The following is a 16,500-nucleotide window of genomic DNA, read 5'->3' on the forward strand; positions in this document are numbered from 1 at the left end:
TCAGACATGTGTTCAAAGGACAATACATAACAGTCTGAGAATTATTTGATTATATAACAAAAGTGCCAATGTAAAGTATTTGATGAAGGTAAAATTGATGAAGTCTACAACCTCACAGTCCTTTCAAAACAATAAGATGAAAAATAAAGAGGATGATTGGAAAGCAGCACATAGTTTTTCATTCAGTACATCAGCTAAATATAAAGCTTTAGTTATGGAAGCTTTTGTTTGTCACATGGTGGTTCCATGCAAACCACAGCAGAACTAACAAACCCACCACTTGTAGCAGCTGCAAATCGAGACCTTTCAATGACAGTCATCGGGGGGGGGGGACTCCAAAGCTGTCTTTCTTACACAGTCAGTAGATAGGCTAAGGTTTGCTTAGTGCTTAGTCAGTAAATGCTTTTCTGTTCATTTTGTAGAGAGTTAACGTGCTTTTTCACTGCAAATCCGGTTTAATCCCAACCTTCAGCTCAACAATAATCATGTGACTGGCTGAATGTGAGACGTACAAGCAAATCTGCTTATATTCACCTCAGCTGGTTTTTATTCCCCGTAAAGCTCGCTGTTGTCTGGACTCCAGAACAATCACGAATACAAAGAAAGGAAGGAAAAGCTACAACAGGGAATTTAACTGCTGATTAATTCCCCCAGTAGCTAGTGGACAATCTCTTCTCTTACTCCCCCTTTTCTCTGCAGCTGGGCTGGGCTTCTGTAGGATCACCCCCCCTCCTCTATCGTACATCTCAATGGGAATCTGAGGTTCTTCCACATAAACCAACCTGCCAAACAGGTAGAAGTGATCGGATGCTCCGATCACTTCTACACATCCTTAAACCTCATGGATTTACAGAAGTTGCTCTTGCTTGGATGATAAAACTAAACCCTGTAGATTAAGAATATCATGTGATCAGAGGTCCTTAACATTTAGAAGTAGAAAGAAAAGTTATTTTGTTTTCTAACAAACCAGAAATTTCAATCCTAGTCCGACCTAAAAGCAAAGTTTAGCTAACATCATGTCTACCTTTGTAAGAGCGGGACAGAAAAAGCTTATCAAATTCAGACCCCCCACCAAACAAATAGCTAATGGTTATTCTGGAGGATTACTGACTCTAATTTCCCCCCTTTGGATTAGCTTTGAAGACTTCTCACTGCCTAAGCTCACAGAATTCACTTTTTAAATCAATGCTCTGACTTTGTAAAAACATACATTAGCTTGGCCTCAACAAATACATCTCATCATTCCTACTTTTAGGAGCAGCCTAGAAAAAAACTGAGAAGTTTTGTTAAGTGAACCTTAAAGGAAACTGAAATTTTTCAAAGCTTTTCGATCCAATCAGCAATAAAGTTCTGCTGTATTCTTCATACAGACAACCTGAGATTTATATATCGGGGTTTATACAGGAATGAATACTTTAGTGCTTTAAATGCTGTTAGAAACAATTTTAATAACATCAACAAGTACCCATGACCCTGTACCGTCGACAGGCTGCAGCCATGTCCTGAATTCCTCGTTTTCCAGCCACTTTAGTTTTTTTTTCGGCCTTAAGCTTCTTTTCTGAACGTACAACTTTACGATCAACCGGAAGCAGTTCCTCGCTTATATTGCAATATAATATATCTGAATATAGAATAGAATAGAATTCAAGAATATGTGTATATAACATATGTAAAATTTTCTTTAACATATTTAAAAAATTATAAAATAAAGGATTTTATATGCCACGACAATCACATTTAATGATTTTTAATCCCAATTAAGGCCTTAATTTAAAAAAAGAATAATAAAATTATTTTTAATGACCTGTGGAAACCCTGTATAATAAAAGGACAAACTAGTTTACACTAAACTTTAAGTTCAAGGTCTTGAAATTCAGCATCCAGGTTACGTCTGACAGAGTTTATGTGAAGATAAACAAGTGCTTTGCTCACTGAAAGGAGGGAGGTCTGGAGTCCCCAATCCCCCCGGTCCTCTCTGCAGGCGGGGGAGGCAGGGGAGGCGGAGGTGGTGATGGCTGGGAGGCCGTTTCCACAGGGGGGACCACTGCAACAGGAGGCTCTGCAGCTGGAGTCTCTGATGATACCAACTAAGACAACAGACAGGGGGGGGAAAACTCAGCTCAGAGAAACAGGAAGATTGAACAGAACAATAAAACAAATGGAAACAAATCAATACACCCAGACAGAAAGTGAGGAAAATCTGCAAGATGAAGGAAACGGCTTTGATGTCAATTACTTTGACATGAAAACACTCGACTCCTTTCAGGCAATCGTCTCAAGGGTGAACCGAAACGCTATCCTACACTTAACCTGCCTCCCTTCATTATGCGGGGAAATCTGGCCACTCACACGAACAGCGACAATTAGGATGAAAGCCACACGGCATCAGGTTACAGGGCATATAAAACAGACAGGAAAGGGAAGGAGCCAGGAAAATAGAAGGATTAATGGTTGTGATCCAGTCCTCTCATCACTTTATTGCTGCACAGCCCATGAAATATTCTGGGAAACACTTTCTTTATATTTCTCTTCATGTTTACAGCGAAGTAGCAGTCAAAATCTAGATGTGATAAAGAGCATTTTTCTATAATTCAGCTCTGCCTGTAAAAGTAACTCCAAATCGGATTGATCAGCACATGTAGACAGAACTGGGATCACATATCAGCTCATCTGCTCTGCAAGCTTTGTTCTTATTTTCCTTTAATGTTATTTTTTTTTCTCATCTTATGGATTTAACAGATGCTTCTGCCTCAGACCTGCTTTTCTAGGCCAAGTCCCAAAGTTCTGCCTTTCTTCGGCTCCAAGCAGCAGGGTGGGGTAAAAAAACAGCTGGGAGGATAGGAAAATGTTGCAACTGTACTTGGCAAATCACTTTACTGTATCTGTTCACAGGCTGTGCAACATAGAGCTACGTTAGAGGACCATGATGTAGATTTTTTTTCTCCTTTTAAATCTAACCATCACTTCTTTGGTCTTCGAGATGACAGTTGTCATCTGCACAGCCCCACAATCCTGCACTGCAGAAAACTGTCAGTTTTTCCTAAAGTAGGTCTATTTTCCCCTTAATATTTTCGCAGGTGAGTCTATTTCCAAATGAATTAAAATGATTTATGGTTGAAGTAAAGGAAATAACTGTATTATCTTGTTTCAAGTGCATAGTATTTGATCATTTTTATTTTAACGGTCAGATCATCGTATTTGCCTACTCAAATTAATACATCTTTATAAGTTATTACTTTTATATCAGTTTTTGCAGAGTCTTGCCTGTATGCTGACTTATTGCTAGGAAGTGGAAGGATAAATCATTCAGTATTCCTATAGGTACTGACTGAATCCACCAGTACCACATGTTACATATCCATGTAAAATCAATCTACAAAACACACAGCATCACATGCACAAGAGAGGGATGACGTCTAGGACTGCTGCTACGGTGAATGAAGCAAGCGTGGCTAAAAGAGGGCGCTCTAGAGTATGGCTCTATTGGCCAACGCGCTGACCAATGAGCTCAACTGACTGTGACGTAGGAAGCGCAACAGGAAGCTAGTGGGGGAGTGTAAACAAACAGATTGTCGGTAAAACGGCGAATACGTCCTTCTTAAAAATTAATGAGCGTAGAGCCTCTTCCTGCTCACGTTTCAATGAAAACCCCAAGTCTAATCCTTCCAAAACTGATTCCAAAGCTGAGTCAAACGAGAACTGTTCAATAGTTGTTGCCATCTTGCCATTTGTGCTTTCTCCAGCGTCGCGTCATGCCCTCAAAACCCCGCCGACTTTGCAACCAGAAATTCAAAACGCATCTCTGCGTTGTGATTGGCCCCCCAGTTCTAGGGTCCTAGGCATTGTTTGAGGGTAGACCAAGATCACAGGCAAAAATTATTTTTGCCGCTGGCGTGGCGGGTTGGGCTAGTTTAATAGGCTATAAAAGATGTCTTTTGATCGCGGTATTAATCTAGCTGCTGTTTACCGCCCGCAAAAAAAAAAAGTAAATAATTAAAAAGAAAAAAAAAGAAAGAAAGAAGGTGTGTATTTGCAGCAGATTCAGGGTCATGTCTGCTAGGAAGTTTGTTGGTCGTGGCTGTGAACGCACGGCGGATCCATCACCTTCACGCTCACCACATGATGCCAATGAAGTGTGGAGAAGAACAGACTGTTTCCCCCTTTTATACCACAACACTTTTAATACACCCTCATAAAGTAGTTCTAAGTTAGAAACACGTTCAGTTGTCGTCTGGAACAAGTCAGATACGTTGATAGCCGTTGGAGATAAGTTATTGATAAGTTAAGCATAAGTTATGCAGAAGTTACTCATAGGTTTTGGTTAAGCTAGACACCACACATTATGAGTAACTTACACTTAACGTTTGTCAATGATCAGACAACTTATCTGTTACTTGTGCCCCATGTATAGGGCTGGGTACCGAACATCGGTTCTTTTATGGTACCGACCGAAATGCTTCAGTTCTACAGAGTATCGAAACATGCCTCGTCTTTCGGTACCAAGTTTCGGTGATTGGCTGTAACACTTAATGTGATTGCGTCATCCAGGAAAAATACACAGGTGGTCACGCCTACAGCCAGGGTTCATGTGTATCTGTTGTGAACTGGTTGTGAGCGTTGTGGAACCCCTTTAAAATGCCCCCCAGGTCAAAAGTGCTGCTTCACTTTATTAAGACTGATGCCAGAAGTGTGCAATGCAATACATCGTGCACGGAAACAATTTAAGAGCAGAAAGTTGCTCGGTGTTTGACTGCAAGAAGAGCGGACCGCAGCCAGCGCGACCATCCTCCTCTCAGCAGCCCGTGGGCAGAGCAAAGCCAGAGCGGAGTGAATAATGCTGCTTTCAATATGGAGGCAGCAGGAGCAGCAAAATCACGTCTGCTGCTTCCTTTTTGCTGCTTGTACCAGTTTCTGGCGCGCGGCTGAAGAAGCTTTGCTGCTCTGGCTGCGCGGTCGAAAAGTGTGTCTGACGCGCGTTGGGCGGAGCTACTCTATCCTTTATTTGCCTTGCATCTATATTTGCTGTGATCAGTGGGAATAAAGTAGTTTTATTATGTTTTTAAGTGAGAAAATCCACCTGAAAACTTAATCAGTGCAGTCAGTTCATCCTGCCTTCCAATATTTCTGTCAGAGCCGCTCAGACCCCCACATACCAGCGGAGCGCTGTCAATAGGATCCCATTCAACGGGCTTGTTTGTCAGACATGGTAATTTTTCTAAAGGAAAACTGCTAAGTAAAAAGGTCCTCACAATGTAACAGTGAATATTAGACACTGATTTTTTTTTTTATGTAAGAGGAAAAATGTAAATGGAAAAAATCGGAGCCTCAAATAAAACTCAAGATTTGTACTTTTTTATGTTGTGTAATTTTCTTTTTCTTCGAATTGATATTATAAAACTGGTATCGAAAAAAGTATCGTTCAGGAACCGGTATCGAAGTGAAGGTATCAGTATTGGTACCGGCACCGAAAATTTTTGAATTATACCCAGTCCTATCCATGTATGAGCATAGGCTGGCATATTTGACGTACGTAGAAGTGTGTTAGCGTGCTTCAGCGCGCTCATAACCTATGCAAAACTGATTTATCCAACGTATGCCAGAGTTTTTGCCATATTTTTTGTATGTCAGGCATACGCTATGTAAATCGTGGGGCGTAGGTTTTAATTAGTTATAACGTCAAACCGATTGAAGATGGATTTTAATTGCAAATCGTATCCAATTGAAACAAAGAATTTTTGAATTTGTGTTTTTTGTACATTACCAGAATATCGACAAGGCTTCAATCAGAAAAAAGTTTGTCTTTTTGACAATTGTTCTTCCACATCGCCGCATTCCAGGTGTTCCAGGTAGGATAATGTGGAGGGGACTGTGTGACGATGGCATCTTCAGCTGATCTATTAACTCTGTGCAAGTACTGAGAGTGTGAACTGATGAACTGACATCAATGACTGTTAGTCATGTAAAATGTCTCAAACGCCCTTATGCTTGTGTTTATTTATAGCCTGGCTTTGAGGAAAACTAAAGGTGGAATTGAGAAGGCCTAAATAAGTCAATCAGACAGTTTACAAACACAAGAAGTTACATAAACCATCTAAAGGAACTTCTGCCACAAAAGGAAACTGAAGCAGACAAGAGCCTCTCTACGAGGAGCCGTATTAAAACAACGCGAAGGATCCGCAGCGGTGGACAGTCAGAACAAAGTCTTGGATGCTACGGAGTGTTCTTTGGATCTAGCATGCCATCTCCAAAATATTTCACCAATAATTCTTTTCTGCAGCTCAAAAGGTCAAAGGAGAGTCACTCAAGTTTTTATAGGAATGAGACGTAAAGAAAGCAGCCCAGAAATGGCCGACCACAAGGTCAGTGGTTTGTTGATTCAGAAGATACCAATGTATTTTTGATTCATTTCTGTTTAATGGTTTCTAATCTCTGTTTTTAAAATGTAAAAAGTTTTAGAACCATTTCTTTATTAGTAGTGTGAGGGTTAGAGAAACAGTTTGGCTGATTCAGGTTCAGCCGTTTTTTTACATTTCCAATGAAACTACACACCGACCTTAAAGCCAAATCTGAATGTCTAATGTTTTACCATCAGATACTTCAATTCAAAGTGAACAGATTTTTGTTCAAAGTCTTAAAACTTTTTTTTTTTTTATAAAAAAAAAAGATCAGCACATTTTTTACATCTTGAGACATATGTTGAAAATGTTTCTAACTTCTCACCCATGACACAACTCTGCCGTTAAAACAAGGCAGCTTGGCACCATCGTCGGAAATCTCTTCCTTCACAACCCTGGAAAAACAGAAAGGGAAAAGACAAAAGGTTAAAGCAGCAAGAACTACTCTTTTTCACAGCCTTAAAGTGATGCATTTGGCATCAGACCGTTACAGCTGAGTAGGATAGAGGAAATGCAGCGAATTAAAGAGTCTACAATAATCCTGAAACATCCAAATAAACTGCTTTTTTTGTAACACTAGTCAGTTTTATGAGTAAAATTAGACAGGAAATGGGGAAACATGTAGTATAGATCACAAACCCAGGATATATGCATCTCTGAGGCCACGGTAACGCTCATTAACCCTCATCAGCCTCACAGCGCTTTCTTTTCCACCATCATTATCCCCTTGGGCTTCATTGTATGTCAAATAAAACATTTGGCTCGTTTCAGCGTCATGAACCACTGCCATCAGCTAAAACGTCTTAATCATACTAAGAAGGTTTCTCCAGACGGGACTGATCCACGTCCAGCCGCTGTGGACCCTAGGCGCTCTAAACAAGGCGCGTTCTCCTCATAGAGGCGGCGAGTTTCAGAAGCATCCCACGAACCGCCTGGTGCTCTGCTAAAAATACGCATCTAGGCTATTTTTGATGGAGGATGTGTCGAGCTGCACACAGCAGATGAAGGCAGGCAGACAGTCGGACGTATGGAAAGGGAGTCATTTCAAGCATGCAGATTTAATACTAAAGAAAAGAATCCCACACACTTATTTACATTTTTGTTTGTGAAATGATACGTTTATTCACTTTCTTTAGTAGTTGTAGCGCAGAGTTTTAATTTCATACCTTCCAGGGGGATCTTTCAAAGGACAAACCCTAAACACAGAACTGACAGTACTTCCACCTCCATCTTCTCTTTGTAACGAGAAAAACATGTGGCTTCATTAGTCAACAGTTTTCCCAAAACAGGAATTCAAGGCAAAAAGCTTTTATCAGTTTATTTTCTCAGCGTCAACAACTGGGATGTATCTGAATGTTGCTGCTCTGGGTTTTTGCAAGCAGCTGGTTCTGTGGGAGAGGAGTAGTTAGCAAAACAGATTGTTGTGGACCCTGGTGGGAATCCGAAGCAGGACTACACACCCAAAGGTTTTTCACACAGTACATAAATGAAACAGATGCATGTTAGAGGTACATATTGTTTTAAAGCTGGTTTTGATCCAGTCTTTAAAGCTTTAGGTTGCTAAAACCCACTTCACGTCATTCTTCCTGCTCTTACATTCCTCACACTCGGCACCATCTGCTTTTTAATCATTTATCTTCCTCCAGCGGCTCCTTGATCATCACCGACAGCACACAGATGAATATCCCGTAACTTTAACTGAACACTCCCCTCCACTCATTTTTCCTCCTGTAGACAGCCTACACACCCAGCAAATGGTCCCAGCACCAGTTCTGGCCTTCCTCCCCTCCCCTACCGCCACACACGAGGCTCCGGCCGACAGCTGGCCTCGTACCAGGGCAAATGAAAACACACACTATTACCATTATCCAAGAGGAGGGGGGAGGAAAATTACCCCAGCTTTGATTGGACAGCTGACTCTGAGGCAGTACGGTTAAGAGTTCGGAGCAGTCGGCTTGGTTGGGATGTAAAGACTGGTCTTTGGTTTGACGTTGGAAACGTGTGCAAACATACAAGACAGAAAAATTCTTACATTTCGAACCTCATCGCACCTAAAAACAAAACTGAGGTAATAACTTTCAGACCAGTGAGCTCACAGCTTCCCCTACTACAGCTAGAAACCACTGATTATGGCTGAAATAAAGGACTAATGCTCAAGCAGGATCTAGAAAAACTCATTCATGCATTTATCTTTATTTGAATTGATCACTGCAACAGTATCTTCACAGGTTTGCCTAAAAGGTCCATCAGAGAGCTGCAGCTGATCCAAAACGCTGCTGCCCATGTTCTCACTAGAACTAAGAAAGTAGAGCACATCAGACAGGCTCCCTGTAGCTCAGAGAACAGACCTTAAAATCATTCTGTTAGTCTATAAATCACTGAAAGGATCAGAATCTCAATACATTTGATGTCACTATCAAAGTTTCAGAATATAAACAATTAAAACTACGTTTCAGCTCAAAATTGTCATCATACTTCTGTTAGTGGTTTTAGGTGTTTTTGTTTTTCTATTTTATGTTAACCAACAAACTTCTACAGAATGGAAGTAAGATGAATGTTCTGGAGTGTCCAATCCAGAGTCCCAACTTTAATCTGGGAGAGGATCAGTGGAGGTTGCTGAAGATAAACTGTGATGTCCCAGAGGATGAATCTGAAGGTATAAATATAACAAGCATGCAGGCTGTGGACAAATGATGCCATTTGAAATGAAGAACTTGGATCTCATGTTGGAACCTGCAGCATTCAGGTTCTACATTAGGCACCGATTAGCACATAATCCTGCATTTTTAGGTTCTTAAAGTACAGAAAATAAGACTTAAGGAATATTATCGTTTGCTTAATAAAAAGAGGATAAAAGCCTAAGTTTTTATTTGGGTTTTATTTGCACAACTTTATTTTTTTGGTTATGTTTTATTTAAACAATTTTACTCTTATATTTAATTTAAAAGGTTTTTCGCTGTTGTCGCCTTAAAGAAGTTAGACAAATTAGTACAACTCATCCAATAAGTTGGTACCAATGCAGAGAACTCACCAAAAGAAATCACATTACAGAGGTTTTAGGGAAATGGACAGTTAACAGAGATGCTACACATTTTAAATACATTCATTTAGTTCCTCGAGTTCTTTTCATTAACTTTCAAAACATTCAGGGTACGTTCACACTGCAGGCCTTGATGGTCAATTCCGATTTTTTTGTGAAATCGGATTTTTTTTGCGTTGCCGTCCACATTTCAAAATATATGCGACTTGTATGTTATCTCCTGTGTGAACTGCAGTCATACAGCTTAAGTGTCCCGCATGCGCAGTAGAGGACGCAATGACGTCACAGGCCGTCGTGCTTCGTGTTTATGGAAGTAAACATGGACGTAGTGCCGGAGCGTATCTAGCGATCTTTCCAAACCTTAAAACCTCAATCATTTTAAGATGGTTAAACATAAACACTGCTTTCCACATCATCATCTGCCATGGTGTTTGTTTTTCTTGCCGCTTCTATGTAGCAAGAAGCAGAATAGTGACCTTTGTCGGGTATTAATGACGTTCTGGTCAGATGAATGCGACCTGGCCGCATTTGAAAAGATCAGATTCGTATCGGATTCAGGACCACATAGCCAAGTAGCCTGGGTCGCATTGGAAAAAAATCAGATCTGTGCTGTTCAGACAGCCATGAAAAGATCAGATAGGTGCTAACGTCTCTGTTAAACACTTTAAAAAACTCTGAAAATGGAATACGAAAGGTGGATTCTTGATTCTCGACGTCGGAGTACACAGAGTGAAGCGAAAAGACTACAACCGTGTAAACAGGCCCCATTTCCGTTTCCGGTGGCAGCGGAATATTGACTATTCCTACAGAACTCAATGGGATTTACAAAATGCTAAATAAAACACTACAGGAACGTTTTTTCTTCACGAAACTTTTTTTGGAACGTCATTGAACAGCGCTGACGACACGGTGAGTAGCATATTTTAAAAAAAGAACGTTTAAGGTTGTTTTAAGGACATTATCGGACATGCTCTATGCAAGCCATTCTAAAGCAGCCAGGGGGTGATTCTAAATGAGCCAAAAAGCAGAGACAGGAGCAATTGTCAAACTTTTGGTGTCGATCATTCGATTTCATCCTGGACACTACAGAAAATGGGCTTAAAGTGTAAAAAACCGAACTTCTCCTTTAAATAAAACATAACCAAGAGGAGGTACACGCTTTCCTAAGACCCGCCCTCTTCTTCTTCTGATTGGCTAATACTGTTAGTTTCAATGCCCTCCTTTGTTACCATTGGCTGACAATTGCAAAGGGGATTTTGATTGTCTTTTTTTTTTTTTTTTTTTACAGTCAATTTACTTTTTTATACCCAAGGGCAAACGCTACGAGCTGGAAATCTGGCCTGTGGTCGGAATACTTTAATCCCTGCACATATGAGCAATAGTTTGTGGTCTGCTGTAATTTCATTATCTGTAATGTGATTAACTAGCTGCCCCAGTGGATGCCCGGCCTTCATATAGATGATAATGGGAACTTCAGCAAACAATGGAGAGATTAATTATTTGCAATGAAGGAGCAAGAAAATAATTAAATAAGGCAGCCATTTAAAGCGTATTATTATTCTGAGGAAAAGTTAAATACGTCCATCGAACAAAACACTAATCACAACATTCATTTTTTTCCCCCACACGTTACCATAAAACCTTCAGCCAATTTAATTCTAAGATGTAAGATTTAAAGCCAATTTACTAAAGCCAATCAGCAACAATCATATCAAAGCTTCCCATCCTCCTAATGTCAAGCAGCTCTAATGTAGTCCCAGAGAAAAACACGCAGTCATCAAAGCTATGATGGAGCACTTAGATTGCTTTAACATTTACTTCTGCAGATTTTCTTAAATTAGGATGCAGATTTTGGCTACTTTACATTTGGCTTCATTTTGCAAGATTAAAAAAATACAACAAAGACAAATCTTAATGAATAGCAGCACAGGATACTTAACAAGTGGTGGGAAATTGATGAATGGTTTTCAACACTTTTTGCAGAACTGCCCTACCCTGCGAGTCTTTAGGGTAAACCCTCTAGCAGTTCTGCATAATGCACAGAGATTATTCTTATCCTTTTTTATGTGATTGCACGGTATCTATATTCAAAACTTATTTTGCTCTTCCTGTAGAGTACTTATATATTAAATTTTTTCACCACTTTATCTTGTCCTTTTTTATACACTTTTCATGTCTATACTAGGGCTATCAGGCGCTTAAAAATGATCTAATAAATGTAGGAGTGGATTAATCTATAATTTAAATAAATATCAACTAATTTATTAATCAATTAATGGTTAAATGGAGTACAGAGACTCTAAAACATGTTTTTAGCTGACAGAGCGACCCACTTAAAGCAGTAATTATGCAAAATGTATTTATTTAAGATAAACTTTTTCATCTGTCAATATGCTCTATCAAGATCCCCACAAGAGGAAAAGGTTTAGTTTCACCTACTTTCATTCTTTGAAAAAAAAGTCTCTAAGATACCTTTTGGTATATGATTATTAATCGATTAATTGAAAAAAAAAATCAACAGATTAATCGATTTGTGAAATAATCGTTAGTTGCAATCTAATTGATCGAATTTTAATCTCATATGCGCTAAAGCAGTTCAGGGGAACAATTGTCCTAAGGGTCGCAGTCCTTTAAAGCTACAGTGTGTAATTTTCAGCGACATCTAGCGGTCAGACTGCAGACTGCAGCAACATGAACATCTCCCCCCCACCGCTTCTCCCCCACAACAGTACGGCGAGCGTTACGGGACAAAATGTCTTCCACAACGTCGGAATCACCTACCTTCTCAAGTAATGAGGTTTGTTTACATAGATAATTTTACAGATAGTATTTCATTAGTCTGTGTAGGGTATAGATTTCATGTAGACTTAAGATAATAAATATACCCGTTATTTTTTCTACGTCGTTGTGACGTTTTGGTGAGCTGCTTTGCATGGTGATATAAACAGACGAAGTAATTGTAGTCATTAGTTTAACAGCGAGATTGTGTTCGCTGGAAGAATATATATTCCCCGTTTACAGAGTCCAAGTCATTTTGGTGGCACGGGGGTTACAACGCGAGGAAGAGGGAAAGGACGAGGGAGAAGGCAGGGAGGCCGTGCAGCTAGGGCCAGGCGAGGGAGGGGTGCCAGCGGGGTGAGAGCAGAGGACGAAAGGCTTGAAGATCTCCAAAGGAGCCGGAGAGAAGTAACCGAGGTATATATCCAGAAAATTTTTTTACAGAAAATTACTGAATCATTACCTATGAAACGTCAGGGACGTTGCTGAATAAGTATACTGGAGAGTAACAGCATCATCACGCAGCATGTTATTGTTTTAGACAGGTCTGAGCATCCTGTACTCCAAAAACTGCAGTGATATTAGACAATTGTGTGTGTAGGATTAATTACCTGTCCAACAGAAAACTGGCAACTTGAGCGTCACTTTGAAAACCTTTTTCCTCCATCAGTGACTTCCATCGTGTAAATGCCGTGCCAATGTTGATCCGTGTTTTTTGTCGTTTCTTGTCACTCTTGCGTTTATTCTCGTCGTGTTTCCGCTTCTTAGATGACGGGGGTTCGGTGTCCGCCGCTTTTCGTTGTGATACAGAGTAGGCATGATCCTCCATTCGTCTGATGTTTGGCCACACAGTGCCAAACAGTTTGCAAAGTCACTCACGCCTGCCGCCTTGTTCACCTTTCTTGTTACTGAGGCGCAGTATACCTGCTTCTTCTTCTTCTTTGGTTTCAGGCAGACTAAACGCTTCTCAGGCATAATACTGCCATCTACTGTTCAGTACCGTCTCAGTTCATCTCTCTCAACTTGCCGTAGTTATTTTCGAGCGTCATGGGAGATCTCGCAATCGCTAGTTTGTTGCCTCTGCGCTTGCCGTAGCGCAAAGATGTCAGCCTCCATGGCTGCGAGACCCGCTCCTATGTAATTATAAATAACGAATTCTAAGGCAACGCAAATATTATGGTTAAAAGGCTGAGCTCATAGGTGATGATAAATAACATAGTTATGTATAATATATTAAATTTCTGACTTTATATGCCTGTAATTATTACACACTGTAGCTTTAAGTTTTCCACGCACCCCTGCTCAACCACAGCCTACTAAGCTCTGTACAGTGGCTCCTTGGTTAGAACTTTCCCCAACATGTTTTCCATTTATATATGTCAAACTGAAGACGCTTCAATTATAAGGTAATTGGTTTTTTACAATAATTACAAATCACTTGCTATGGTTGACAGTCCTGTCTTCATTCATTTAGATGTCAAATTTGCAGTTCAAAGGCTCTTGTAATGCCTTGCTCCCCCTGAGTCGCATCTGTTACGTCCACAACGCGCTTTGGCCAGTGATACAGGTGGAAAATGACAACATGTCTTCTGTTGATGTTGGAAAACAGCTTTATGTGCATTACACCCACCCCCTGCCCGGGGTCATTCAGTGGGCCAAATATGAACTGTTCATGCATTGAGCTGGCACTCTGAATTAATCATAAATATTTTTTATTACTCATTCATTTGGGGTGCAATTAATTAATCTAATTGACCGCCCTAGTTTTCATTCCCCTTTTTCTGCCAGCATTGTCCTTTATTCGATCAATCTTCCCCTAAAAACAGATTAGCTTTCTCAGCTGTAGAAAGCATCCCCAGAGCATGATGCTGCCCCCTCCATGTTTTACCCTTATAGCTTTTGGATCAATATCTAGTGAAGGAAATGCTTTAATGTGTCGTTTCCATTGCCTTTTTTAGGTTTTAAACTAAAGAAAAATATAAACCATTTGCAAACAGCGGACGTAAATTAAAATTTGTTCCCTTTTTTTGTTTATTTATGTAACAAAGGACAAAGTTTTCAACTTATGGCAAGAAAAACAGACCTAAAGAATATTACTTTTTATCATTTTTAACCTTAGTTATTAAGAGGAACCATCTGTAGCTATGTGACTGCAGGTTGCACCGCCCTGGGCTACATTTATGGACTGTCAGAAGATAAGAGGATTCCCTCACATCAGCTGTGTTTCTCTGCAGCTCCTCCACAAAGAACATCAGTTCAAGATGGGTAAATATGCTAAACATAAATACACAACTGCACACTATTCTGTGTTCTACTACAGAAAAAAAACAACATAAATGTCATTATCTTTGACTATGCATGCTTCTTCATTACAGATTCTGCTGCCATCTGACAAGGAGGGGGAAAAAAACTATTATAAAACTACAATGCATTTAAGTGAAGCCCTGAGGGTCTCACTGGGTGAATAAACCACAAACACACATTCCTCTGCAGGAAAATGCACAGCAGCCACACAGGGGAGGGATTAATTGATAGAGAAGAGGTGGAGGGACAGAAGAAGCCAGGGAATGAAAGGATGGCTGGCAGGCCAAAGTGTTGGAGAAGTAGGGAGGAGGGGGGAAGAAAACTCTGGCTTCAGTCCTGAGGGAAAGAAGGGGCAAGGATTTCACCAGATGATGGAGGAGGGAGGGAGGGATGAGGATTAGGGGTAAAAAAGAAAAAGCAGCAGAGACAGGGAATGCCTCCTATTGTGATGATGATGATGTTTAGTGAGAAATGTCCCAAAACCTACAGGAAGCCAATGATGTTTATCAGCAGCCCTTGTGTAGAATGATTGTTTTCACTGCAGATTCGGTTCCTGATCATGCATCAGGTTCACTTTGATCAAATAAGATTTTTGTACTTTTCAGGCAATGCAAAGAAAACTTTAGAGAGTAAAATCAGAGCAGCTCACCCAAAGTCTTGGTCCATAGACTTAAAGAAGAATTTGTAGTTTGGCTTGTTGAGGACCTGTTTAAAATCCAGCAGGGTGATATTTTCTGCAGCTATGGGGATCTTCACCAAGTACGGGGTCTCCTCTTCGTCGATGTGATAAATTATTTTGGTCTCCGCCATCTCTGCGCTGGTAAAGCTGGACGTTTTCCCGGACACAGAGAGGAGGGGGGCTCAGCTAGGTAGCTAGCGAGACGAAGCTCTGACGGAGGGGGCCGCGGAGATTTTTTCAGCACGAGCTCACGGGACACAAAGCTGTGGAAAAGTCCTCCTAAACCTCCGTGGGCGATTTTTCCCTCCTACCGACGCTCATTCCCTCCGTTACCGAGGGGCGGAAAACGGTAAAAACACGCTACATCCACACGGCTAAAACTTCCAACAACTTTTCCCCCAACAAAAACATAAAGAGGCGGAGGGAAAAGGGGAGGGGGGGTCTAGGAACGTTACACCGCTTGTTGCGGGCCAACGCGGCGTGTGACGTCATGACGTTGCCCCCAAAGTTTTCTTTTTTACGTGCTGTCCCAGGCTCTCTTCACCAGGTAGGGAGCTCAAGGAGTGCTAAGCATAAAAAAAATATTTCTTACACAGTTTTGATTTTCTTTTTATATATATATATATATATATATATATATATATATATATATGTGTATATATATATATATATATATATATATATATATATATATATATATATATATATATATATATATATATATATATATATATATATATATATTCTTTTTTTGAAAGTTAAGTTTCTGTTATGTTTATATCAGTAATAATTCAATTTATAATCAGAAGCCTCCTGTCTGCAGCACTGTCTGCGGTCACCTTCAGTTTGGGAGAGGTGCAGCAGAGTGTCTGCGGAGGGGCAGGGACGTCTCTGCGTTCATCCCCAACACACATGCAGAGGACCTAATTTCAGCCTCTACTTCTCAATGCGGCCAACCCGGGTTCATATCAGACCTGTGTTCCTTTGCCGCATATTTCTCCCCCTCTCTCGTACCCCCTTTCCTGTCAGCCTACTGTCTGAAAAATAAAGCCATTAGTGCGGTAAAAACTCAAAAAAACAAAGAAAAAAAGGAAACACCTACTCACATCTTGGTTTATTGTGTGATAGTTTAATGTTACGTCATAGTGTGCATAATGGAATGAAATGCTAAACTGATGCTACTACCATTTTCACTGGCGGGTCGGGTTGCCCGTGGGATGGCCAGGGCATTGCACAGGTTGGCCATGGCCACCCCTGGCCACCCCCTGGTGGTGCCTCTGGGGTCACTGAAAAAAATCTATTTT

At 40.5% G+C, this 16,500-nt stretch overlaps 1 protein-coding gene across 1 annotated transcript in view; it reads right to left on the reverse strand.

Annotated features, from left to right (window-relative positions):
* Positions 1-15,327, reverse strand: part of dvl2 (dishevelled segment polarity protein 2) — a 30,521-nt gene extending 15,194 nt beyond the window's left edge. The window contains exons 1-3 of the mRNA XM_038294869.1: positions 15,167-15,327; positions 6,721-6,790; positions 1,933-2,087 (exon numbers count right to left, since the gene is read on the reverse strand). Coding sequence (XP_038150797.1) covers positions 1,933-2,087; positions 6,721-6,790; positions 15,167-15,327 — 386 coding nt within the window. The remainder of the gene's footprint in view (positions 1-1,932; positions 2,088-6,720; positions 6,791-15,166) is intronic.
* Positions 15,328-16,500: the final 1,173 nt, after the last annotated feature.

The sequence above is a fragment of the Cyprinodon tularosa genome, unplaced genomic scaffold (genome assembly GCF_016077235.1).
Source record: "Cyprinodon tularosa strain WSP-4 unplaced genomic scaffold, ASM1607723v1 ctg347, whole genome shotgun sequence".
NCBI lineage: Eukaryota > Metazoa > Chordata > Actinopteri > Cyprinodontiformes > Cyprinodontidae > Cyprinodon > Cyprinodon tularosa.